We start from the raw sequence: 24,590 nt of genomic DNA, 5'->3' as shown, positions 1-24,590 counted from the left end.
TGGCGGGGGTGTGGTGGGGGGGGAAATATGGGACTCAATCCCACAGGGAGTGGGGAATGCGGACTGACTTGAAGTGGAGGGGGGATAAGACATGGAACCAAAGCAGATCGAGAGGCAGAGAGTGTGAGCGAGAGCAGGCAGCTCTATTGTTTGAGATGAGAACAGATCTCTAACTGCACACCCCTCCCTCCCTCCCCCACCCCACCCCACCCCACCCCACAGTGGTGCGGGTCCTCCCGCAGTCAGCAACACCAGGCCATGGGATCAAACACAAACAGGGATAACGGGCACCCATCCCGGATATGAGGACGACCAATCATCAATGGGCACATCAACATTTCAATCCCAACATCTGGAATACAGGTCAGGGGTCAAAGATCAGTCCTGGTCTGTGTGCACGACAGATGAGCGAGTGGTTTGGCCAATTTGGGATCTTGCTGCGCACAAGCGTTCACAGCCACTTTCCCGTCCATGCCACGGTGACAACTCCTGGCCTTCGGGGAAGCCCTCTGGCCAAACCCTGAGGCTGTCAAAACAAGAGAGACAGGGTTTGTATTTCAGTGTCACCTTCCGGGCAGGAGGTAAAGACCAACAATCGGGTAAGAGTATCAACAACAACGCAGCCAGTGTCGATTCAATGCAGGCCAGTTGGAACAGGCTCAGACAGAGCCCAAATTTCAAAACAACAAGTGTTCTCATGCTCAGTGAACAAACTTAAACTGACAGTTAAACATTCGCACACCCCCACCCACAATCCTTCCCTAAATCTTGCTCGCTTAGCTGCTCACTTGTAATCAGCTCTTTGGTCGAGTGTTCACAATGACTGATGATTTTACAGGTGAGTTTCAGGTGGTATGGCTGAAGGAACAAACTCCAATGGAATAAGCTGGATTGGGTTTGGGGGCAGGTGTTTATCTCCATAAAAGCTAGAGACTTGCAGGCATTAGATCCCCCAGGTCAGTGGTAATGGGACAGAGCATTCCCAGCAAGTCCCCTCCCCTATCGTGGGATCACTAGATCATGTTGACAGGACACATTCCTTTACTTGATTCACCCCCCCCCCCCCCAAATTCAGGATATCAATTGGGTTTCTGGACTACTCGGTCCTGTTGAGGGAATCAGGCCAGGCCATCGGGGGGATTCACTAAAATGGGGAGGAACACTAAAACACAATCTTCTGGGTGAAAAGTTCAGGAATGGGTATGTTAGATAATCCCCCTGGTGTCACCACCCTTGGGGAAATTTTTACCTGCTCCACCTCACTGTTTTTGAGGACTCTCTCCTCCTATTTGAGAAGTGCCTCCTTGAATATGTTCACGTGTCCTCATACTTGGAAACTAATTCAGATGGAGACTTTTATTCCAGTTCTGGGGGGTGGGGGGACACCGAGTTGTGGGTTCCAATCAATGGTTAGAGGGGGAGTTGGAACACTACATCACTTGCTATTGACTAAACTGAAGACTCCCACGGCGTCAGACACAGCCTCATCCATGACTTCCTGGAAAAGCTCAGGTCTGAAACTGTCGAAGAGTCAGCTCTGAGGGAGTGCCGCACCATCGGGAGGGTCAATGTTGAGGGAGCGCCGGGCCGTCGGAGGGTCAGTACTGAGGGAGCGCGAGGCCATCGGAGGGTCAGCGCTGAGGGAGCGCCACCCTGTCGGACGGTCAGTGCTGAGGGAGTGCCGCACTGTCGGAGGGTCACAACCTCTGAGGACTCATTGAACTACAACTCTTGCTTAAAATGTTCTTCATTGAAGAATGCACCAGAGACTTTACTGAGATGGTGTTGGGTGGTATAGAGGTGCACGCGGATATTGGATTCTGTGGTCATTACGTTTTGTGTGTGCATTGAGGGCGTCTGAGATGGTTTGAAGAGAGAACTCAGTATTGTCACTGGCAATGACAGCACCTTAATGCAGACTGAAGCTTCTGAGAAGTCAGGTCACCAACCTTCAAGAAGGAAGTGAATTTCGATGAGTATTGTTTCTATTCAAACCACAAGATGTTTGTTGTAACAGATGTGACCCGTTCCCCTTTCAGGAGCTTCTGCAGTTTCTCCCTAGTCATCAAGACAGCCTGCTGACCAGTCCCATTGTGGGGGTCAAGTTGCTTCCAGTCTGATATCTTGGTCCTAAGGAGCTGGGGTTCAGGGGAAAACAATAAAACTTGTCAGATTCAGGGGACTAACACTCAGGTGCTCTGATATGTACAACGCGTGGTGTGAATATAACACTGTGACTATGAGAGAGAGAGCGGGCGAGGGCAGACAAGAGCGAAAAAACGAGAGCGAGAGAAAACGAGAGAGAGAGGGAGAGAGAGAGACGGAGACTTGCCCATGTCATTTATTGACAAAGTACAACATGAAACATCATTTGCAAAAAAAACTGTGTGTTTTAAGTTATCAAACATGATTTACACGCAGTGTCCATTCGCTTACAGTATCAAACACTCTGTACATCTCTTCCCGAGGTTTACAGCCTCATTACTGAGGGGGTTCCGATTGAGTTCGGAATGAGCTGAGCAAGCCATGGCAACCGTATGTTTGACTAAAGTAAACCAGCTCTGGGAGCGGGGGTGGACAAACTTCGACCTCCTGCAATCCCTCACCATCAGTGCAGACAAGATCAGAGGCCGTGGGAGTAACAAGGTGGGGGAAGCAGAGGAGGGGCACACAGCCATTACTGAGTCAAATGGACCATCTCCCCCCCCACCAGGGTTCATGGGCATTAAGACTAAGTGGCAGGGGGCTGAGGATTGGCAGTGCCCGGGGCACCTTTGGGTGGCTGGAGTTGTCCAACTCCAATGGCAGCCCACCCCTGGGTGGTGGTGGGGAGGTTGGGTGGGGGGGGGGGGGTGGAGGCGATCAAATCCAATAAGAGAAGGAAGATACCTTCACTCCAATCCATTTACCACCCAACCCAAGACACATCGCATCCGCCAGTGGGATGGTGAGGGGCTAACACTGCAATAACTCCCCACGTCAAAAGTCTGCTGGGGGAGGGGGTTGGTGACAGATTTGGAGGGAGGGGGAGGGAGAGGGAGATTAATTCTGGATCTCCTACCCCACCAGCACTATCATGTAACCATCTGGAAAGAAAAGTGAATAGCGAAGCAGCAGGAGGTATTGAGTGAGCCCTCTCTGCAAGTCCAAGTGTTAATGGAATGAAAGAAAACGTGAGGTTCGGATGTCACTCAATGCTGCGCTGTAGCCAAAACACCCCCACTTTTCCCCGAGGAGGAGCCCCACCACGACCACATCACCACACTGACGACGAGAGGGTGAACGAGGCAGCTCACCGTCACCTCCTCAAAGGGCAACTAGGGATGGGGCGATAGATGCTGGTGCTGCCAGTCTCACCTACAACAAGAAAGCCCCTCCTTCATATGAAACATTTTTAAGATTCTGCCTGAGGAAAAGCTTGCGTCTTTTAAGGACGAGCGAGTTTCCGAAAAGAAAATTGACACCTATTTTGACAGTGGCTTCAGATCGCGGTGCCGCCACACAGACTGTCTCTCAAACTGAACTCACCCCCAAGGCCACACTCACGCTGCAGTGAGATCACAGCCCAGGGGGAGACAGTAAGGGGGGTGGGGGGGGGAGGTGGAAAGAGGGTGGACAAGCATGGGAGGGAGAGCATGCAAGAAGGGAAACTCACATGACGACGATTTCAAAAACATCTGAGGAAAGAGGTGCCCGATGTTGATAGGAGCTGGACGGGGTCGAGCGGGAGATGTGGGTGAGGGAACGGCTAGGAGGGGAAACGGAGGGGGAGTGGGGAACGCTCACTTGGAGCAAACCATCTCCCTCGACATTGTTCTCGAGTTGAGTGAACGCCAACCAGAGCGATCGAACACAGACTACCCCACCCCTGTGGAGAGAAAGGGGATGGGGGAGGTGGGGGAGGGAGGTTGTGAGCTGCGCTGCTTTCATCACCCATCTCCCACACCCCCTCTCTGCCCCCCCTCTCCCCCATCACCCCGGCCCCCTCCCTGTCCCGGAGCGGTGTGCTGTACCATCAGTGAATGGCCCCAGGTTCGACGGTCTCTGTACATTCCAGTAAAAATGAAAAAAAACCAACTGCTTTCCTCTGCTGGCTGCGGGAGACCTTTCCCCGACTGCGATTAGCCAATCGTCAGGCCGAAGCCACACTGGAACTTGTTCTTCCTGTGGTTCAGGAAGGCTCCCATCGCTAAGGTCAGGGGTAGTGGCACCAGCTTCTTTTCCAACGTCGCTCCAACCACCCAGTTGCTGTCTACTGACCCTGTGGAGTGAATCGGAGAAGTCCATCACGGTGCGTTTGTGACCCTTTGACAGTTCACCCTGAACTCCAGCCTGTCACCGCTTCACTGAGTCACAGTCTCTGATACATAATCTACAACAACCTTTCTCTGTGTCTCTCCCCCTCCATCCAGGCTGTGCTAAAACAAATTACATTAGATTAGTTTAGATGCCCTACAGTGTGGAAACAGGCCCTTCGGCCCAACAAGCCCACACCAACCCTCCAAAGAGTAACCCACCCAGACCCGTTTCCCTCTGACTAATGCACCTAACTAATGCACCTAACACTACAGGCAATTTAGCATAGCCAATCCATCCTGACCAGCACATCTTTGGACTGTGGGTGGAAACCGGAGCACCCGGAGGAATCCCATACAGACACGGGAGAATGCGCAAACTCCACACAGTCGCCCGAAGGTGGAATTGAACCTGGGACCCTGGTGCTGTGAGGCAGCAGTGCTAACCACTGAGCCACCGCGCCACCCCAAATGGTATTTACAAAATACCCTGCAAGGACTGCAACAAACACTACATCAGACAGAAAACTAGCCACCAGGATACACGGACAACAACTAACCACCAAAAGACATTAGTATCCTTATACAGAGACAAATAACACTAGTTCAACTGGGACATGTCCACCCTAGGGCTGGAAAAACAAGAGACACGCATGAGAATTCCGAGAAGCAACACATTCCAACCAGAATTCTATCAACAAACACATTGACTTGGATCCCATTTACCAGCCTCTGAGAAAAAGAACCGAAAATTATATCTCCCACTGTAACAGACCCCCAAGAAACCCAAATACAAAGCGGGACAATAACACCAGTGCTTCACCAGAGGCTCACTGATGATGCTACCGAGCACAGTGACGAAACGTCTGAGAACGAACCTACCAGCTCAGTGAGCTAACTTACAACAGTTGGCTGTAGTCTGCATGGAGAAAGTGAGGACTGCAGATGTTGGAGATCAGAGCTGAAAATGTGTTGCTGGAAAAGCGCAGGAGGTCAGGCAGCATCCAAGGAACAGGAGAATCGACGTCGATTCTCCTGTTCCTTGGATGCTGCCTGACCTCCTGCGCTTTTCCAGCAACACATTTTCAGCTGTAGTCTGCATGGACACACTCTGAACTAGTCCCACCTCACCTCCAGGTCACCATGGAAGGGAATACCTGCATTTCTATGGCATCTCATGTGGACACTGGCTGTAAGGCCCTCAACACATTCTATATAAAAATAAGTTTCTTTCCTCTTTAATAAAGAAGTAGTCGCTGTTGCACTGTGGGAAACAGGCAGCCAGTTTGTACACAGAAAGCTCCCACCCAATACTAACAGGAGTCTAAGCCAGCTCACCCGCTCCCTGGGGACATAGGGGAAATGGAGTTCCCCTGCTGAGGAGAATGTACCCTGCACTCAGGTGAACACATGGCTCACACAAACCCATCCCACCCCATTAAAAAATAACAGCCCCCAGTTAGTTCCGCCAATCACAACCTGCCCAATTCTTCCTCCTCCCTCACTCGCCCTCTCGCAGGCCCGTGCATCTCTTCCCCCCACCCCCCAAGGGTGAATCGTGAAAATTGGGTGGTATGGGCAAGTCAGGCGAATGTTTCCATGCTGGAGACCTCTCGGACTAACTGCTTTTCCAATAGCCCCCCTCTCCTCTTGTTTGGAAGTTCCTGTTGGATCCTCTCTCTTTCAGGGAACCAGTTTCACAGTTCACAACAAAAACTCGGCGTGTCAGCGAACGATATAGATTCTGAGCCTTTGGCGGACGGAGGAAAAGGCAGTGGAAGGTATTGGTATGAGCATGGGAACAGTAACTCCCGAACCCGTGCTAGGGACACAGGTTCAAATCTCAACACTGCAGCTCATGGCTTTTCAATTCGATAGGAATCTGAAAAAAAAACTGGTGACCACACAAAGACTGGATTGTTGTGAGAACAGCCTTTTCCTCGCTGCTATCAGACTGCTGAAGGACCCTCTCACACAGAGCTGATCTCTCTCTCTCTCTGCACCCACTCTGTAGCTGTAACACTACATTCTGCATTCTCTTCCATTACCCTGACGTACGGACTGCATACAAAACAATACTTTTCACCGTATCTCGGTACACGCGGCAATAATAAATCACATCGAAACTCATCGGGTTCACTGCGCTTTTTTGGAAATCTGCCATCTTTATCTGTCCAGACCCACAGCTACGTGACTGACTCTTTCCTGCCCCCTGGAGGAATCAGCCAGTAACACCCACATCCAATGAATTTATATGAAAGATTCTCTCCAACCTGTGTCCCTCTGGTGACTGACCCTCCTGCCCTGGGGAACTGTGTCCCCCCCCCTCCCCCTCCATCGACTCGGTTAAAACCCTGCAGTGATTCCAAAAGCCCCCATTCGATCTCTTCCTGAACCTTTCCCTGCTACAAGGGGAACGATGCTCGTCTCTCTCCACATGAACTAAACGGCGGACTGTTGCAGTAAATCCCGCCTCCCGTTCCTTCTTGACGCGCCAATGGTTCAAAATAGGGCACAGTTAGGGTCATACAGCACGGAGACAGACCCTTCGATCTACCCCGTCCATGCTGACCAGATTTCCTAACCTAATCTAGTCCCATTTGCCAGCACTTGGCCCATATCATAGAATCCCTGAAGTGTGGAAACAGGTCCTTCGGCCCAACAACTCCATGCCAACCCACTAACAGTAATCCACCCAAACCCATTCCTCATTACTCTACATTCACCCCTGACTCATGCACCAAACTTACACATCCTTGGGCACTATGGGACACTTTATAGCATGGCCAATCCACCCTAAGCTGCACATCTTTGGACTCTGGGAGGAAGCCGGAGCACCCGGGGGAACCCCACGCAGACACGGGGAGAATGTGAAATCTGCACACGGACAGTCACCAGAAGCTGGAATCAAACCTGGGTCCCTGGAGCTGGGAGGCATCAGTGCTAATCACTGAGCCACCGTGCCGCCTCTAAACCTTTCCTGTTCATATCTTGATGTTAAATGTTTTAATTGGATCACTCTCTTCCTCTGGCACACTCCTACCCCATCCCCAGCCAAGCAGAAACCCACTTGACTGAACAAAGGGAAGGCACTGATTTGTTGGCAATGCTTCCACCAGGGATCCTACAGCCTCAGCTCTGGGCTGATGCTGTCAGTGGGGGAGGTGGGGCCCAGGAGGGGGGTGCAGCAGCTGGGGAGAAATCCTGAGGGAAAGCAACCCCCCACCCACGGATCATGACACAGGGATTAAATCCACAGCGACACTCCTGCAGTCGCAGAGCTGGGGGGGGGCCTACATGTCCTAGTGACAGAGCACAAGGAGTGGGTAAGGGACGGGAATACTGACCTTTAAACAGCAGGTTCGCTTTGGGCAGGTCCAGCTGATACCCAAACGTCACACTGGTGTCCTGCATTCGCAAGCTCGCTTCCAGTTCCACACCTACCTGTAACTGTCGGGTGGGGAGGGGGGATAAAACAAACAGGAGGTCAGCTGGAGAGAATCAGCCAGCTGGAGAGAGCGCGCGCGCGGGTGCGAGACGCGCGGCCAGCCGGAGAGAGTGCGGGCGCGAGATGCACAGCCAGCCGGAGAGAGCGGGCGCGAGACGCACAGCCAGCCGGAGAGAGCGCGCGCGGGCGCGAGATGCACAGCCAGCCGGAGAGAGCGCGCGCGGGCGCGAGATGCACAGCCAGCCGGAGAGAGCGCGCGCGGGCGCGAGACGCGCGGCCAGCCGGAGAGAGTGCGGGCGCGAGATGCACAGCCAGCCGGAGAGAGCGGGCGCGAGATGCACAGCCAGCCGGAGAGAGCGGGCGCGAGACGCACAGCCAGCCGGAGAGAGCGCGCGCGGGCGCGAGATGCACAGCCAGCCGGAGAGAGCGCGGGCGGGCGCGAGATGCACAGCCAGCCGGAGAGAGCGCGGGCGGGAGACGTGCAGCCAGCCGGAGAGAGCGCGGGCGGGCGCGAGACGCGCAGCCAGCCGGAGAGAGCGCGGGCGGGCGCGAGACGCGCAGCCAGCCGGAGAGAGCGCGGGCGGGCGCGAGACGCGCAGCCAGCCGGAGAGAGCGCGGGCGGGCGCGAGACGCGCAGCCAGCCGGAGAGAGCGCGGGCGGGCGCGAGATGCGCAGCCAGCCGGAGAGAGCGCGGGCGGGCGCGAGATGGGCAGCCAGCCGGAGAGAGCGCGCGCGGGCGCGAGATGCGCAGCCAGCCGGAGAGAGCGCGCGCGGGCGCGAGACCAGCCGGAGAGAGCGCGGGCGCGAGACGCGCAGCCAGCTGGAGAGAGCGCGCGCGGGCGCGAGACCAGCCGGAGAGAGCGCGGGCGCGAGACGCACAGCCAGCCGGAGAGAGCGCGCGTGGGCGCGAGACCAGCCGGAGAGAGCGCGCGCGGGCGCGAGACCAGCCGGAGAGAGCGCGGGCGCGAGACCAGCCGGAGAGAGCGCGGGCGCGAGACCAGCCGGAGAGAGCGCGCGCGGGCGCGAGACCAGCCGGAGAGAGCGCGGGCGCGAGACCAGCCGGAGAGAGCGCGCGCGGGCGCGAGACGCGCAGCCAGCCGGAGAGAGCGCGGGCGCGAGATGCACAGCCAGCCAGAGAGAGCGCGGGCGCGAGACGCGCAGCCAGCCGGAGAGAGCGCGGGCGCGAGACCAGCCGGAGAGAGCGCGCGCGGGCGCGAGACCAGCCGGAGAGAGCGCGGGCGCGAGACCAGCCGGAGAGAGCGCGCGCGGGCGCGAGACGCGCAGCCAGCCGGAGAGAGCGCGCGCGGGCGCGAGACCAGCCGGAGAGAGCGCGCGCGGGCGCGAGACGCGCAGCCAGCCGGAGAGAGCGCGTGTCACACACACAGCAGCCAGAGAGAGAGAGCGTGAGACACAGCGACACGGAAATTGGGTAGGGGGATACAGTGAATGCGAGAGCCTCATCAGAGGGGCAGGATTAGAAAGGGAGAGAGAAAGGGAGGAAAATGGTGAGGGAGTAAGCGAGATAAATGCTGACAGAACTGGGATGGGGGCTGAAGCAGATCTACCTGGTCGTTGGCTTTGTGATAGTATGTAGCATGTGCCCCGGCCTGACTGAGCGTGAGGGTTCCTATCCAATTACTGCCTGGGAGAGAGTGAGTGAGCAGAAAGATCAGAGTTCAAGTACTCTCACAGTAACATTACTGACTGCAGCAGGAATTACAAACAACTCTTCACCATCAGCAAAAGGACAGACAGTCTCTCCACCCTACCCGGACACACCCTCCCTGCACCCCTCACCCTATCCACACAGCCACTACAGACACACTCACAGCTGCCGAGCCACCATCCCCAAAGGGACAGGGAGCACAGGGACTCAGACTGAGCACATGGAGCCATTACTGGGTGAGGGAGGGGGTGTGTAAGACACTACCTTTCTCTTATGCAGCACGCGTTTACAGAGTTGGATTCCGCTGCCAGAGGGAGGTGACAGTGCAAATGATGAACAATTTCAGACAGATGCTTGGTCAAGGGAAATGCACATGTCGGGTTGTGGGTAGAGCCAGCAGCAAAACAGCACTGACTGGCATACTCTACGTACACCCGACACAGACGAGAGGGGCTGAATGGCCTGCACACATGCTGGAAACAACGAGGTGTTTCCAGCTCCTCGGTCCTTTCACACACCACGTCCCACACACTTGCTCACTGCTCAGTAACACTGACAATTCAGAATTCTCCTTCTGGTTTTAAACACCCTTCCAACAGCCCCTCCCCACCTCTGTTCCTCCCCCTCCAGCCCCGACACCCCCTCCCTATCTCTGTAACCCCTCCCCTCCAGCCCCTCCCTATCTCTGTAACCCCCCCCTCCAGCCCCTCCCTATCTCTGTAACCCCCCCCTCCAGCCCCTCCCTATCTCTGTAACCCCTCCCCTCCAGCCCCTCCCTATCTCTGTAACCCCCCCCCTCCAGCCCCTCCCTATCTCTGTAACCCCCCCCTCCAGCCCCTCCCTATCTCTGTAACCCCCCCCTCCAGCCCCTCCCTATCTCTGTAACCCCCCCCTCCAGCCCCTCCCTATCTCTGTAACCCCCCCTCCAGCCCCTCCCTATCTCTGTAACCCCCCCCTCCAGCCCCTCCCTATCTCTGTAACCCCCCCCTCCAGCCCCTCCCTATCTCTGTAACCATCGGGGTGAGGCTCGTGTGTTACCATTGGACATGTCCAACTGGACAGCAACTGCTCCCTCAACCTCCATGAAGCTGGTGACGAGAGGGAGTGCCACAGGCTGTGTTCCCACAACACGATCCTCTTTCCTGACCTTGAGTGGGGAGGGGGTTTGGAAACCTGGTAAATATCCGACTCACTACGTTTAACGAAGGCTGTATTCAGGAACCAGAACAGTGCTCAGCCCAATTTCAAATGAAGACAGACTCAAGGGTGGAGCAGCACCACCACCTTGTGGCCCACACTGGGAATTACAGTGACGGGGGAGGCCATTCAGCCCCATCATACAGGTGTACAGCACAAAAACAGACCCTTCGGCCCAACCCGTCCATGCTGACCCAGATATCCCAATCCAATCTAGTCCCACATGCCAGCACCCGGCCCATATCCCTCCAAACCCTTCCTATTCATATACCCATCCAAATGCCTCTTAAATGCTGTAATTGTATCAGCCTCCACCACTTCCTCTGGCAGCTCATTCCATACACGTACCACCCTCTGTGTGAAAACATTGCCCCTTTCCCCTCTCATCCTAAACCTATGCCCCTCTAGTTCTGGACTCCCCCACCCCAGGGAAAAGATCTCGTTTATTTATCCTATCCATGCTCCTCGTGATTTTATAAACCTCTATCAGGTCACCTCTCAGCCTCCAATGCTCCAGATCATGATTGGTCTGCATAGACCACACTACAGAACAGGGACAGGCCCTTTGGCCCATCCTGTCTGTGCTGGCCATGATGCCACTCTGAAGTAATCCCACCTGCCTGCACGTGGCCCATATTCCTCCTGTTCACTGATCTGTTTAAATGCAACCTATGACATTGTTACTGTATTTGCTTCTCCCACCTCCCCTTGGCAGCACCTTCCAGGCCCTTCTCACCCGCTGGATAGTACACCTTCCCTTGTACATCTGCCTTAAACCTTCCCCCTTCGTTATAAATCCCTTAACCCGACAAACGGACAGCAATCCCCACTGATGCTCAGCCTCAAGAATGGGTTTTGAGCAGGAGTAGCACACTGTGTGGGAGTGAAAAAGGACAAGTCTGAATTTGAAGGGAGTACATGTGCACCCCCCCCCCCCCCTCCCCAATACCCCTGAGCAAACCATCCCTCCCCATCTAACCCTCCCAAATCCTTGAACGGTCTTTAATTCCCGCATTAGGTCACCCCGTAACCATCTCATCTTGAGAGACAGAGACCAACGTTAGAACTAGGAGCAGTAGACCATTCGGCCCTTCAAACCTGCCCTGACCATTCAATAAGATCGTGGCTGATCTTTGCGTGGCCTCAGATCCACTCATCTGCCCTCTCACCGCATCACTTAATCACTTTACTGTTCAATAAAATCTACCTTAGCTTTAAAAACGTTTACTGATGTAGAGTCAACTACTTCCCTGGGCAAGGAATTCCACAGATTCACAATCCTCTGGGTGAAGCGCAGAATGTGTGGCGTTTCCTCAGAATCTAAACCCTCTCTGTGCCAGGTATCATTCATGGGAATAAAATTACACCCCTGCCCCCAACAGCACAGCGGAGTTTTTGATAGTTTAAAAATCTCTCAGGCGGTCCACTTCATGCTGGTGTGAGACAGACAGAATCACGGGGAGGAGCAAATTACTGCAAACATGGGAATAGGGTGGCACAGTGGCTCAGTGGTTAGCACTGCTGCCTCACAGCACCAGGGTCCCAGGTTCAATTCCAGCCTCAGGTGACTGTCTGTGTGGAGTTTGGACATTTGCCCTGTGTCTGTGTCGGTTTCCTACAGGTGCTCCAGTTTCCTCCCACAGTCCAAAGGGTGGACTGGCCATGGGAAAGTGCCCATAGTGTTAGGTGCATGAGTCAGAGGGAAATGGGTCTGGGTGGTATGGACTTGTTGGGCCGAAGGGCCTGTTTGCATACTTTAGGGAATCTAAGGGGCAGCAGGTTAGGTGAATTGGCCATGCTAAATTGTCCCATAGTGTTAGATGCATTAATCAAGGGTAAATACAGGGTAGGCAAATGAGTCTGGGTGGGTTGCTCTTCGGAGGGTCAGTGTGGACCGATTCCATACTGTAGGGAATCTAATTTGAAGAGGATGGGAAATCAACAAATGCTGGAGATCACAGCGGGTCAGACAGCATCCATAGGGGGAGAGAGAGAGCGCGAGCCAATGGTTCAAGTTGAGATGACTCGGCTAGATGGCTCTGATAAACAGTCACCTTGATTCAAACGTTAGCTTGCATTCTCTCCGTGGAACATTGCCTAACCTGCTGTGATCTCCAACACGAGCAGGCCGAATCGCTCCAACGGCGACAGCCTGGTGCCAATAACACCGACAGCCTGGTGCCAATAACACCATGGTCATGGGTTCAGTCCCCACCCTGGCCAATGTCTCAGGTAGCCCTCAACTCTTCAGTGCTGTATCGGTGCAGTATTAGCTCTGAGCCCAGAAGCCCCAGGTCCGAGCCACACCAGCTCCAGAGGTGTGTAGGAACATCGCCGAAACTTTCTAAATCAACCAGAAAGTAGCTACAGATCACAACCGGAGATGTTTCAAGGTATGAGACGGCCATTCAGCCCCACCACACCAGCATCGCGAGTGGTCTCCCAGTTCCCTTCTGCCTGTACGCCTCACTCCCCGATAATGGACACCCAGGTCACGGAGTGTTCCAGGTGCAACCACAGAGACGTCACCACCTGCCCGAGCTCAGAAACGCAGAGCTGACAGTTCTCCAGATCCTGTGGGCATACTGGGTGAGGTCACATGTGGTGCTCAGAACATGCCCCAGACAGATATTCCACATGACCAAGCTGCCCTGCCATACCTTCAGCTGAGATCTAGCCTATTTACTCAACAGTGGAAATGAGAAAATAGGAAGAATTATTTATCCTTAACCCTGCAGCGACCAATCAGGCGTCGAAGCACAAGATTAATTAGATATTCCAGCAGGAAGAGAAATTTTAAAAATAAATCCAAGGGGCCCCTCCATCTCCCAGCAGCCCCTTCAAGCCCCATCCTGTCACCGTCCCACACACGGCCCAGACAATAGCGGCTGGCTAACTCACCTGTATACCTGCCAGCGACAGACATGACTGCACCTTCCTCTCCTGGTCGCCGGTGATAGACAAGTTCCCCGCCCAGAGCCAGGCTCGGCGTGATACTCTGTAGATAGTGAGCCACGATGATTCCTGCAAACCGAAATGGGGTAAGGTCATATTCCCAACCAAACCACAAGCACACTCCGACATAGTTAGATGGCTGACACCAATTACACCGGGGGCTTGTATAACACTGGGGTACAATACTGGTGGGGACAGGTCTGTCACTGTATAACACTGGGGTACAATACTGGTGGGGACAGGTCTGTCACTGTATAACACTGGGGTACAGTACTGGTGGGGACAGGTCTGTCACTGTATAACACTGGGGTATAGTACTGGTGGGGACAGGTCTGTCACTGTATAACACTGGGGTATAGTACTGGTGGGGAAGGGTCTGTCACTGTATAACACTGGGGTACAGTACTGGTGGGGACAGGTCTGTCACTGTATAACACTGGGGTACAGTACTGGTGGGGACAGGTCTGTCACTGTATAACACTGGGGTATAGTACTGGTGGGGACGGGTCTGTCACTGTATAACACTGGGGTACAGTACTGGTGGGGACAGGTCTGTCACTGTATAACACTGGGGTACAGTACTGGTGGGGACAGGTCTGTCACTGTATAACACTGGGGTACAGTACTGGTGGGGACAGGTCTGTCGCTGTATAACACTGGGGTACAGTACTGGTGGGGACGGGTCTGTCACTGTATAACACTCGGGTACAGTACTGGTGGGGACAGGTCTGTCCCTGTGTAACACTGGGGTACAGTACTGGTGGGGACAGGTCTGTCACTGTATAACACTGGGGTACAGTACTGGTGGGGACAGGTCTGTCACTGTATAACACTGGGGTACAGTACTGGTGGGGACGGGTCTGTCACTGTATAACACTGGGGTACAATACTGGTGAGGACAGGTCTGTCACTGTATAACACTGGGGTACAGTACTGGTGGGGACAGGTCTGTCGCTGTATAACACTGGGGTACAGTACTGGTGGGGACAGGTCTGTCACTGTATAACACTGGGGTACAGTACTGGTGGGGACAGGTCTGTCACTGTATAACACTGGGGTACAGTACTGGTGGGGACGGGTCTGTCACTGTATAACACTGGGGTACAGTACTGGTGGGGACAGGTCTGTCAGCATATAATACTGGGGTACAGTACTGGTGGGGACAGGTCTGTCAGCATATAATACTGGGGTACAGTACTGGTGGGGACAGGTCTGTCCCTGTGTAACACTGGGGTACAGTACTGGTGGGGACGGGTCTGTCACTGTATAACACTGGGGTACAGTACTGGTGGGGACAGGTCTGTCACTGTATAACACTGGGGTATAGTACTGGTGGGGACAGGTCTGTCACTGTATAACACTGGGGTACAGTACTGGTGGGGACAGGTCTGTCAGCGTATAACACTGGGGTACAGTACTGGTGGGGACAGGTCTGTCCCTGTGTAACACTGGGGTACAGTACTGGTGGGGACGGGTCTGTCACTGTATAACACTGGGGTACAGTACTGGTGAGGACGGGTCTGTCGCTGTATAACACTGGGGTACAGTACTGGTGGGGACAGGTCTGTCACTGTATAACACTGGGGTACAGTACTGGTGGGGACAGGTCTGTCGCTGTATAACACTGGGGTACAGTACTGGTGAGGACGGGTCTGTCACTGTATAACACTGGGGTACAGTACTGGTGGGGACAGGTCTGTCGCTGTATAACACTGGGGTACAGTACTGGTGAGGACGGGTCTGTCACTGTATAACACTGGGGTACAGTACTGGTGGGGACAGGTCTGTCGCTGTATAACACTGGGGTACAGTACTGGTGGGGACAGGTCTGTCGCTGTATAACACTGGGGTACAGTACTGGTGAGGACGGGTCTGTCACTGTATAACACTGGGGTACAGTACTGGTGGGGACAGGTCTGTCACTGTATAACACTGGGGTACAGTACTGGTGAGGACAGGTCTGTCACTGTATAACACTGGGATACAGGACAGGTGGAGACAGGTCTGTCAGCATATAATACTGGGGTACAGTACTGGTGAGGACGGGTCTGTCACTGTATATCACTGGGGTACAGTACTGGTGGGGACAGGTCTGTCAGCATATAATACTGGGGTGCAGTACTGGTGGGGACAGGTCTGTCGCTGTATAACACTGGGATACAGTACTGGTGGGGACAGGTCTGTCAGCGTATAATACTGGGGTACAGTACTGGTGGGGACAGGTCTGTCACTGTATAACACTGGGGTACAGTACTGGTGGGGACAGGTCTGTCAGCGTATAACACTGGGGTACAGTACTGGTGGGGACAGGTCTGTCACTGTATAACACTGGGGTACAGTACTGGTGGGGACGGGTCTGTCACTGTATAACACTGGGGCACAGTACTGGTGGGGACAGGTCTGTCAGCATATAATACTGGGGTGCAGTACTGGTGGGGACAGGTCTGTCGCTGTATAACACTGGGGTACAGTACTGGTGGGGACAGGTCTGTCAGCGTATAATACTGGGGTACAGTACTGGTGGGGACAGGTCTGTCACTGTATAACACTGGGGTACAGTACTGGTGGGGACAGGTCTGTCAGCGTATAACACTGGGGTACAGTACTGGTGGGGACAGGTCTGTCACTGTATAACACTGGGGTACAGTACTGGTGGGGACAGGTCTGTCAGCGTATAATACTGGGGTACAGTACTGGTGGGGACAGGTCTGTCGCTGTATAACACTGGGGTACAGTACTGGTGGGGACAGGTCTGTCACTGTATAACACTGGGGTACAGTACTGGTGGGGACAGGTCTGTCACTGTATAACACTGGGGTACAGTAATGGTGGGGACAGGTCTGTCAGCATATAATACTGGGGTACAGTACTGGTGGGGACAGGTCTGTCACTGTATAACACTGGGGTACAGTACTGGTGGGGACAGGTCTGTCCCTGTATAACACTGGGGTACAGTACTGGTGAGGATGGGTCTGTCGCTGTATAACACTGGGGTACAGTACTGGTGGGGACGGGTCTGTCCCTGTATAACACTGGGGTACAGTACTGGTGGGGACGGGTCTGTCCCTGTATAACACTGGGGTACAGTACTGGTGTGGATCGGTCTTTCACTGGAGGTGGTAGTCTGGATCCCCCCCCCACACTCAAACAGCTGCTGGGCCTGTAAAAATCAAGCTTGTTCGTTTGCCATTCAATGAAGTTGGTGAAGGGTTGTGCAGCTAAACTGCAGGGCTGGGGCTCAGATTCACAACAGTGAATGGAACAAGGTCAAGGGGCTGATTCCTGGTTCCCCTTTTCGTGTCCATGTCTGGGTGGTGTTGCTCCCAGAATAGGAATATCTCCATACCTGATCCGATGAGAATGTCAGGGTTTCCCAGCGTCAGCGTTGCTGTGTAATCGTTTCCTCGATACTCTGAGTCCACCTGCCAGTTCACAAACTTTGACTGCTGTGTCTGTGAGAGAAGGACAAGAAACAACATGATGTTAGTCAGAGAACAAAGTCTCCTCTACACTTAAAACAATGTAAAACTGCCTCTACACTGGCCCCAATCAAATACTCCCAGGACAGAGACAGCACAAGGGTAGATATTGAATGAAATCTCAGCCCTGCTCGACACTGTGCACAAATAACTCCAGTGGCTCAGTGGTTAGCACTGCTGCCTCACAGTGTCAGGGACACAGGTTCAATTCTAGCCTCTGGCAACTTTCTGTGTGGAGTTTGCACATTCTCCCCGTGTCTGTGTGGGTTTCCTCTGGCTGCTCCTGTTTCCTCCCACAGTCCAAAGATATGCAGGTTAGGGTGGATTGGCCATGCTAATTGTCCCATAGTGCCCAGGGATGCGCAGGTTAGGGTGGATTGGCCATGGGAAATTGTCCCATAGTGTCCAGGGATGTGCAGGTTAGGGTGGATTGGCCATCGGAAATTGTCCCATAGTGCCCAGGGATGTGCAGGTTAGGGTGGATTGGCCATGGGAAATTGTGCCATAGTGCCCAGGGATGTGCAGGTTAGGGTGGATTGGCCATGGGAAATTGTCCCATAGTGTCCAGGGATGTGCTGGTTAGGGTGGATTGGCCATGGGAAATTGTGCCATAGTGCCCAGGGATGTGCAGGTTAGGGTGCCCAGGGATGTGCAGGTTAGGGTGGATTGGCCATGGGAAATTGTCCCATAGTGTCCGGGGATGTGCAGGTTAGGGTGGATTGGCCATGCTAAATTGTCCCATAGTGCCCAGGGATGTGCAGGTTAGGGTGGATTGGCCATGGGAAATTGTGCCATAGTGCCCAGGGATGTGCAGGTTAGGGGCATTAGTCAGGGGTAAATGTAGGATAGTAAGGGAATGGGTCTGGTTGGGTTACTCTTCGGAGGGTCAGTGTGGGCCCCTGAAGGGCCTGCTCCCACACTGTAGAGATTTTATGGCTGGTTGCTACTGACAGTCACAATGATGAGTTCAGACTATCTCAGTGACACTCTGTTTGGAAATGTCCCCACTGATCCAGTCTAACTCCCAAATCAACCCAGTGTCACGTCAATCAGAGGTGCTGAGGTGTGGTCTCAGTGTGCTCACCTGTAACACCATTTTTGACCGCACTCTGTCTGTTAGTAGGTGAATGAGTTGTGCATTCAGGCTGCCTGTGTTATCCATGTCGCCGACAAGAACTGGAAAGGCCTGCAACAATATACACATTACAGCTCGTTTCAGGACACTGCCACAAGGTCCTCCAGTGTGTCACTCCCTCCCGGGGTATCAGTTATTCCACAAAAAACCACTCCGACCCCCTCGATTAGATTCCCGCCTGTAACTGCTTCCCAGGTACGTATTATTCTATATATAACCCATCCTGAACCCCTTGATTAGATTCCAGTCTATAACTCCCTCCCAGGTATCTGTTATTCTGTATGTAAACCACCCCATCGATTAGATTCCAGTCTGTAAGTCACTCCTGGGTACCTGTTATCCTGTACACAACTCACTCTGAACCTCTCAATTAGAATCCAGTCTGTAACTTTCCCCCAGTATGTATTATCTATATATAACCCAACGTGAATCCCTTGATTAGATTCCTGTCTGTAACCCCATCCCAGGTATCTGTTATTCTATATATAACCCACCCTGAACCCCTCCATTAGATTCCAATCTGTAACTCCCTCCAGAGTATCTGTTATTCTGTATATGGACCACCCCAAATCCCTCGATTAGATTCCCATCCGTAACTCCCTCCCAGATATCTGGTATTATAGACAGCAGCCAGCCAAGTTGAGTGATTGGGCTCAGATACGAAACCCAGTGTGTGACGACCTGCTGTTCTCCGTTCAGGGAGAGTGGCTCTTACCTCAGTGGGACTGAGCTGCTTCGTGCCAACGTAAGTTGCCCCAAAGTGGTAGCTGGATTCTCCTAACGTGCTGAGTGACACGGTGTGATTCACCTGTGGTAGCAGAGACAGCAATGTTCACACTAACTAAAGCCAAGAACGTTAACTGCAGGCAACACCAGGCAATATTAATCACCCTCTTAACAGCCACATGGTCTTTATGTGGACAGGTGGCTGTGTTACAATTTTCACGCACACACATGACCCCCACAGCTCTTCCAACCCCACCCATCCTCAGGTTTCAGGAGCAAACACTAAGCTCAGTGCCGAGGGAGTGCCGCACCGTCAGAGGGTCAGTGCTGAGGGAGCGCCGCACCGTCAGAGGGTCAGTGCCGAGGGAGCGCCGCACCGTCAGCTCGTTTGGGGTAAATAATTAAGTCCAGGTCCTGCGTTCCCTCTCAGATGATTATTAACAGATCTACTGCCACAACTTTGATGAAAGGCATGGGATGTCACCCTGTGTCTTGGCCAATTTTGATTACTCAACAAATACCAATCTGAGGTAAAAACAATGACAGCAGATGCTGGAAACCAGATTCTGGATTAGTGCTGCTGGAAGAGCACAGCAGTTCAGGCAGCATCCAAGGAGCAGCGAAATCGACGGTTCGGGCCAAAGTCCTTCATCAGGAATAAAGGCAGTGAGCCTGAAGCATGCTCACTGTCTTTATTCCTAATGATGGGCTTTTGCCCGAAACGTCGATTTCGAAGCTACTTGGATGCTGCCTGAACCGCTGTGCTCTTCCAGCAGCACTAATCCAAATACCAATCTAAGCAGAGCTGGTTACCCCACTAGAGCAGACGGAGACTCGGTGAATAAATTAGCTACTGTGATTTGTACAGTACAGACAACACACCAAGAGGTAGTCACAGGTCATCTGACCCTGAAACATTCTTGTATCACTCACTTGCCTGAAGCGGTTATTTATGGAATGAGGTGGAGGTGGAGGGGAGGGGAGGGGGGGGGGGGGGGGGGGGGGGGAAGTGGGAGGAGGAAGGGGGAGGAGGAAGGGGGGGGGGGGGAAAAAGAGGAAATTTACAGTGCTGCAGGGACTAACGAAACAGGTATTTCGAGGAGCCACAATATACCGACTGGTTTTGTCCCGCTCTTTATGACTCTGCAAGTATTATCTAGTTTCGCTGCATCTTCTCAGAAAGCTGCTCTGCAAATTCAGTCAATGCCAGACTGTGCAGACTAAAGACAGGGATGTACTTGACTGACCTGGAAGTGATTGCTGAGACCTTTGTTTACAATGAGTTTCACTCCTTCCATCTGAATAGGGAAAAGTTCTGGGGAGAGAGAGAGAGACAAAAATGAAAACAAACCTTGTCATTAAGAAGGACGATTGTTTATAGAATGTTTCCGCGAATACCTTTCCACTCATGCAGAAATGTTCACAATAGCGTTTAACTAACATTTAACTGAGAAACACGAGTTGGGAACAGGTAGCTGAAACTCCGAATGGAGGACAGGGAAGGTGGTAAGGAGTTTAAAGGAGCTAATCCCAGAGCGCAAGGCCCAGGCAGTTGAAGGTACAGATGTCAGTGATGGAAATCAAGGGATGAGAGATCAGCTCGAATTGGAGCAGGGAAGATATTTCGGATACTCGCAACTGTCAGAAGACGATGCTACACAGATGTGGAGCATTGTAGGGGATGGAGAATGATTGTACAGCCCGGAGAAAGTCACAGAATTATTTTTTGTAAATTCATTCATGGGACCTGGGCTTTACTGGCCAGGCCAAAATTTATTCCCTGGCCCTAATTGGCCAGAGGCCAGGTTCCTTCCCTGAAGGGCATTTAGTGAGCCAGAGGGGTTTTTCTGACAAACAAGAACAGATTCACGGACACCTATTCTTCAAATCCAGCTTATTATTGAAGTCAAATTCCATTATCCTGCAATGGCAGGATTCAAAACACAGCCCCTAGAAAATAATGTGGGTCTCTGGATTAACAGTGCAGTGACAAAAGCACTGGACCATTGCCTCCACCAGTACTGTACCCAGGTGTTATCCAGTTCCATACCTGTCCCCACCAGCATAACCTCCCCGCCAACTCCTGGTCTTTCAATCTCAACACCAGCAATTGCCCCTCTCCCACCCACACTCCAGTCCGCAAATTCCTCCACAGCCTCCTCCCTGGATTGGTGAATTTCCACCCACCATATCCTAGTATCGCGTTCCATCAATTCCCCCACACTCCCATCCCAACCTCCTGTCTGTTAATCCCCACATCCCCTCCAACAAGTCCATCAGACACCCCCAAAACCAGATATATTCCCCCACATTCTCCACACCACAGCCCGATCCACCCCTGCGCCCACCCAGATGCCCCACCTCCCCTTCGCTCCATCCCAGACACCTTGGCTCCACCCTACCCCCGCCCAGACGCCCCACCGCCGCCCACTCGCCCGCCCAGAAGCCCCACCGCCGCCCACTCGCCCACCCAGACGCCCCACCTCCCCATTAACCCTCCTTTCCATCAGGCATTCTGTTCCCCACACGCCTCTCTCCAATGACCACTCCAACTTGCACCACGACCCCCCTCTACCACAACCGTCCACCCTCCCCCATTACCCCCACCGCCACAACCGTCCACCCTCCCCCATTACCCCCCGCTACCACAACCGTCCACCCTCCCCCATTACCCCCTCCGCCACAACCGTCCACCCTCCCCCCATTACCCCCTCGCCACAACCGTCCACCCTCCCCCCATTACCCCCTCGCCACAACCGTCCACCCTCCCCCCATTACCCCCTCCGCCACAACCGTCCACCCTCCCCCACTGCCCCCCCGCCACAACCGTCCACCCTTCCCCATTGCCCCCTCCGCCACAACCGTCCACCCTCCCCCACTGCCCCCCCCGCCACAACCGTCCACCCTCCCCCACTGCCCCCCCCCGCCACAACCGTCCACCCCCCGCTACCACAACCGTCCACCCTCCCCCATTAACCCCTCCGCCACAACCGTCCACCCTCCCCCCATTACCCCCTCCGCCACAACCGTCCACCCTCCCCCCATTACCCCCTCCGCCACAACCGTCCACCCTCCCCCACTGCCCCCCCGCCACAACCGTCCACCCTTCCCCATTGCCCCCTCCGCCACAACCGTCCACCCTCCCCCACTGCCCCCCCCGCCACAACCGTCCACCCTCCCCCACTGCCCCCCCCCGCCACAACCGTCCACCCCCCCCACCACAACCGTCTACCCTCCCCCACTGCCCCCCTCCGCCACAACCGTCCACCCTCCCCCACTGCCCCCCTCCGCCACAACCGTCCACCCTCCCCAATTACCCCCCTTCCGCAACCGTCCACACTCCCCAATTACCCCCCTCTACCGCAACCGTCCAGCCTCACCATTTACTTCCCTCTACCGCACACGTCCACCCTCCCCAATTAACCCCCGACCACAACCGTCCACCTTCCCCAATTACCCCCCGACCACAACCGTCCACCCTCCCCAATTACCCTCTTTACCGTAACCATCCACCTCCCCCAATTACCCCCTCTAATGTAACCCTCCCCAATTACCGTCCACCATCCCCAATTACCCCCACTACTGCATCCGCCCACCCTCCCCAATTACCCCCCTCCCCCATTACCGTCCACTCTCCCCAATTACCGCCTACCCCATTACCCAACTCCCCATTACCGTCCACCCCCCCCCATTACCGGCCACCCTCCCCCTTACCGTAACCGTCCACCCTCCCCAATTAACCCCCTTACCGTAACCGTCCACCCTCCCCAATTAACCCCCTTACCGTAACCGTCCACCCTCCCCAATTAACCCCCTTACCGTAACCGTCCACCCTCCCCAATTAACCCCCTTACCGTAACCGTCCACCCTCCCCAATTAACCCCCTTACCGTAACCGTCCACCCTCCCCAATTACTCCCTTTACCGTAACCGTCCACCCTCCCCAATTACTCCCTTTACCGTAACCGTCCACCCTCCCCAATTACTCCCTTTACCGTAACCGTCCACCCTCCCCAATTACCATCCTCTACCACAACTGTCCACCCTCCCCAATTACCTCTCTCTACTGCCCACCCTCTCCAATTAGCCCCCTCAACCGCACCCACCCTCCCCCCATTACCCCCCCACCACAACCATCAGCCATCCCCAATTACCCTCTCTACCGCAACCATCCACCCTTGCCAATTACCCCCATCACCATTGACCCTTCCCAACTACCCCCCTCTACTGTAACCCTCCCCAATTACCATGCACCTTCCCCAATTACCCGCTCTACCGTAACCGTCCACTATCTCCAATTACTGTAACTGTAACCCTCCCCAATTACCGTCCACCCTCCCCAATTACCCCCCTCTACCACACCCCCCTCACAACTCACTTACCCCATTAACCCTTTTCTCCCCTAAACACCTTCTTCTCCAAGTATCATCCATCACCCCCAAATACTCCCTCCCCCCGATTACCCCCCTCTCTCCAGACCCTCCCCAATTACCCCCCCCCCAGATTGTCCCCTCCCCCGTTGCCCCCCCCCCCAGACCCTCCCCCATTACCCCCCCCAGACCCTCCCCCATTACCCCCCCCCCCCAGATTGTCCCCTCCCCCGTTGCCGCCTGACCTTTGCACTTGCGGTGACATTCCTCGAAGGTGCCCGGGTTGGGCAGTTTGCCCTCGGCCTGGGCTCCAGGCCCGGCCGCCCCTCGCTGCTGCTGCTCGGGTCCGGGCGGTACCGGCGGCACGGTGAAGCCCGGGGGCACGGTGAAGCCGCCGGGCCTGACGCTGGGCCCGGGTGCGGGGACGGGGACGGGGGCGGCGGTGGGCCCCGGGGAAGCGGCCGCCAGCACGTTCCCCATGGTCCGTGTGTGTGTGTGGGGGGGGGGGGGGGGGCGGGGGGAGGGGGATCTACTAACGCAGACAGGTGGGCGGGGGGGGTCCGACTCTCACCCCCGGCCTCTACAACGTGTTCCCGACCTCCCGGGACACGGAAACCCCCCTCTTTTTTTTTCGCCCTCCCCCTCTCCAGAGCAGGCGCCGCCGTGCTGCAACCTAACTCGCTGCCCGCTCCCCACCTCCCATTGGCCCCGCTCGCCCGCCGACGTCACGCCGCCGCCACGCTATTGGCGCGGGCGGCCTGTCCGTCAAAGGCCGCCAGCAGAGTTGGACGGCAGCGCGCGCGCGCGCGCATGCGCCCCTCTCCCCGATGCGGATGCGCTCCCGCCCATCCCGGGCGCACCCTTGCACCCGATTGGACGGGCGGCCCGCCGCGGATTGGCCCGCGCGGCCGCCTGTCATACTAATAGGGCGGCGGGTGGAGCGGATTGGTCCGGCGCTGTAGCCTCCCCTCCCCGGCAGGCCCCGGGGCACCCCGGAAGTGTGGGGAAGCTGTCTTCCACGTGCTCCTGAAGGTCAGGAGGCGGACATGTGTGAATGAATGGGGAAAGATCAGGGTGGAGCCCGCCCTTGTAAAACACACTGATGTGTGGGTGGGGAAGGGGGCAAAAGGACTACTTCCTGACCCCCTCATCCCTTCCAGCCTGTTCAGCTCAGATCTGTCACAGCAATTGGAGGTCTAGGGTCTGATGGTCTCTCTCTGGAAGGGGGTCCCTGCGTTCCCTTTCTCCAAATGCTTTGCACTGTCAGAAATTGTGCTGAGTGTTGCGCACTGGAACGACCCTGCTGCACCACCGCAGGAT

At 54.8% G+C, this 24,590-nt stretch overlaps 1 protein-coding gene across 2 annotated transcripts; it reads right to left on the bottom strand.

The window, feature by feature from the left end:
* Nucleotides 1–2,323: 2,323 nt before the first annotated feature.
* LOC140458855 (mitochondrial import receptor subunit TOM40 homolog) lies at nt 2,324–23,917 on the bottom strand. Of its 2 annotated transcripts, XM_072553547.1 has the most exons (9): nt 23,516–23,910; nt 20,149–20,216; nt 18,891–18,983; nt 18,125–18,226; nt 16,908–17,013; nt 13,508–13,630; nt 9,309–9,385; nt 7,643–7,745; nt 2,324–4,261 (listed from the first exon to the last, which is right to left on the bottom strand). In XM_072553547.1, exons 1-9 carry the CDS (start codon nt 23,748–23,750, stop codon nt 4,122–4,124), a joined length of 1,047 nt encoding a protein of 348 aa, XP_072409648.1. In that variant the 5' UTR covers nt 23,751–23,910; the 3' UTR covers nt 2,324–4,121. The 2 variants fall into 2 exon arrangements, with proteins under 2 accessions (XP_072409648.1, XP_072409649.1); XM_072553548.1 differs by lacking the exon at nt 9,309–9,385 and having other exon boundaries at nt 23,516–23,917.
* Between the last annotated feature and the right edge of the window lie 673 nt (nt 23,918–24,590).

This window comes from Chiloscyllium punctatum, chromosome 34 (genome assembly GCF_047496795.1).
Source record: "Chiloscyllium punctatum isolate Juve2018m chromosome 34, sChiPun1.3, whole genome shotgun sequence".
Taxonomy (NCBI): domain Eukaryota; kingdom Metazoa; phylum Chordata; class Chondrichthyes; order Orectolobiformes; family Hemiscylliidae; genus Chiloscyllium; species Chiloscyllium punctatum.
Note: the sequence above shows the minus strand (reverse complement) of the source record. Positions and strands in the feature narration are given on the sequence as shown.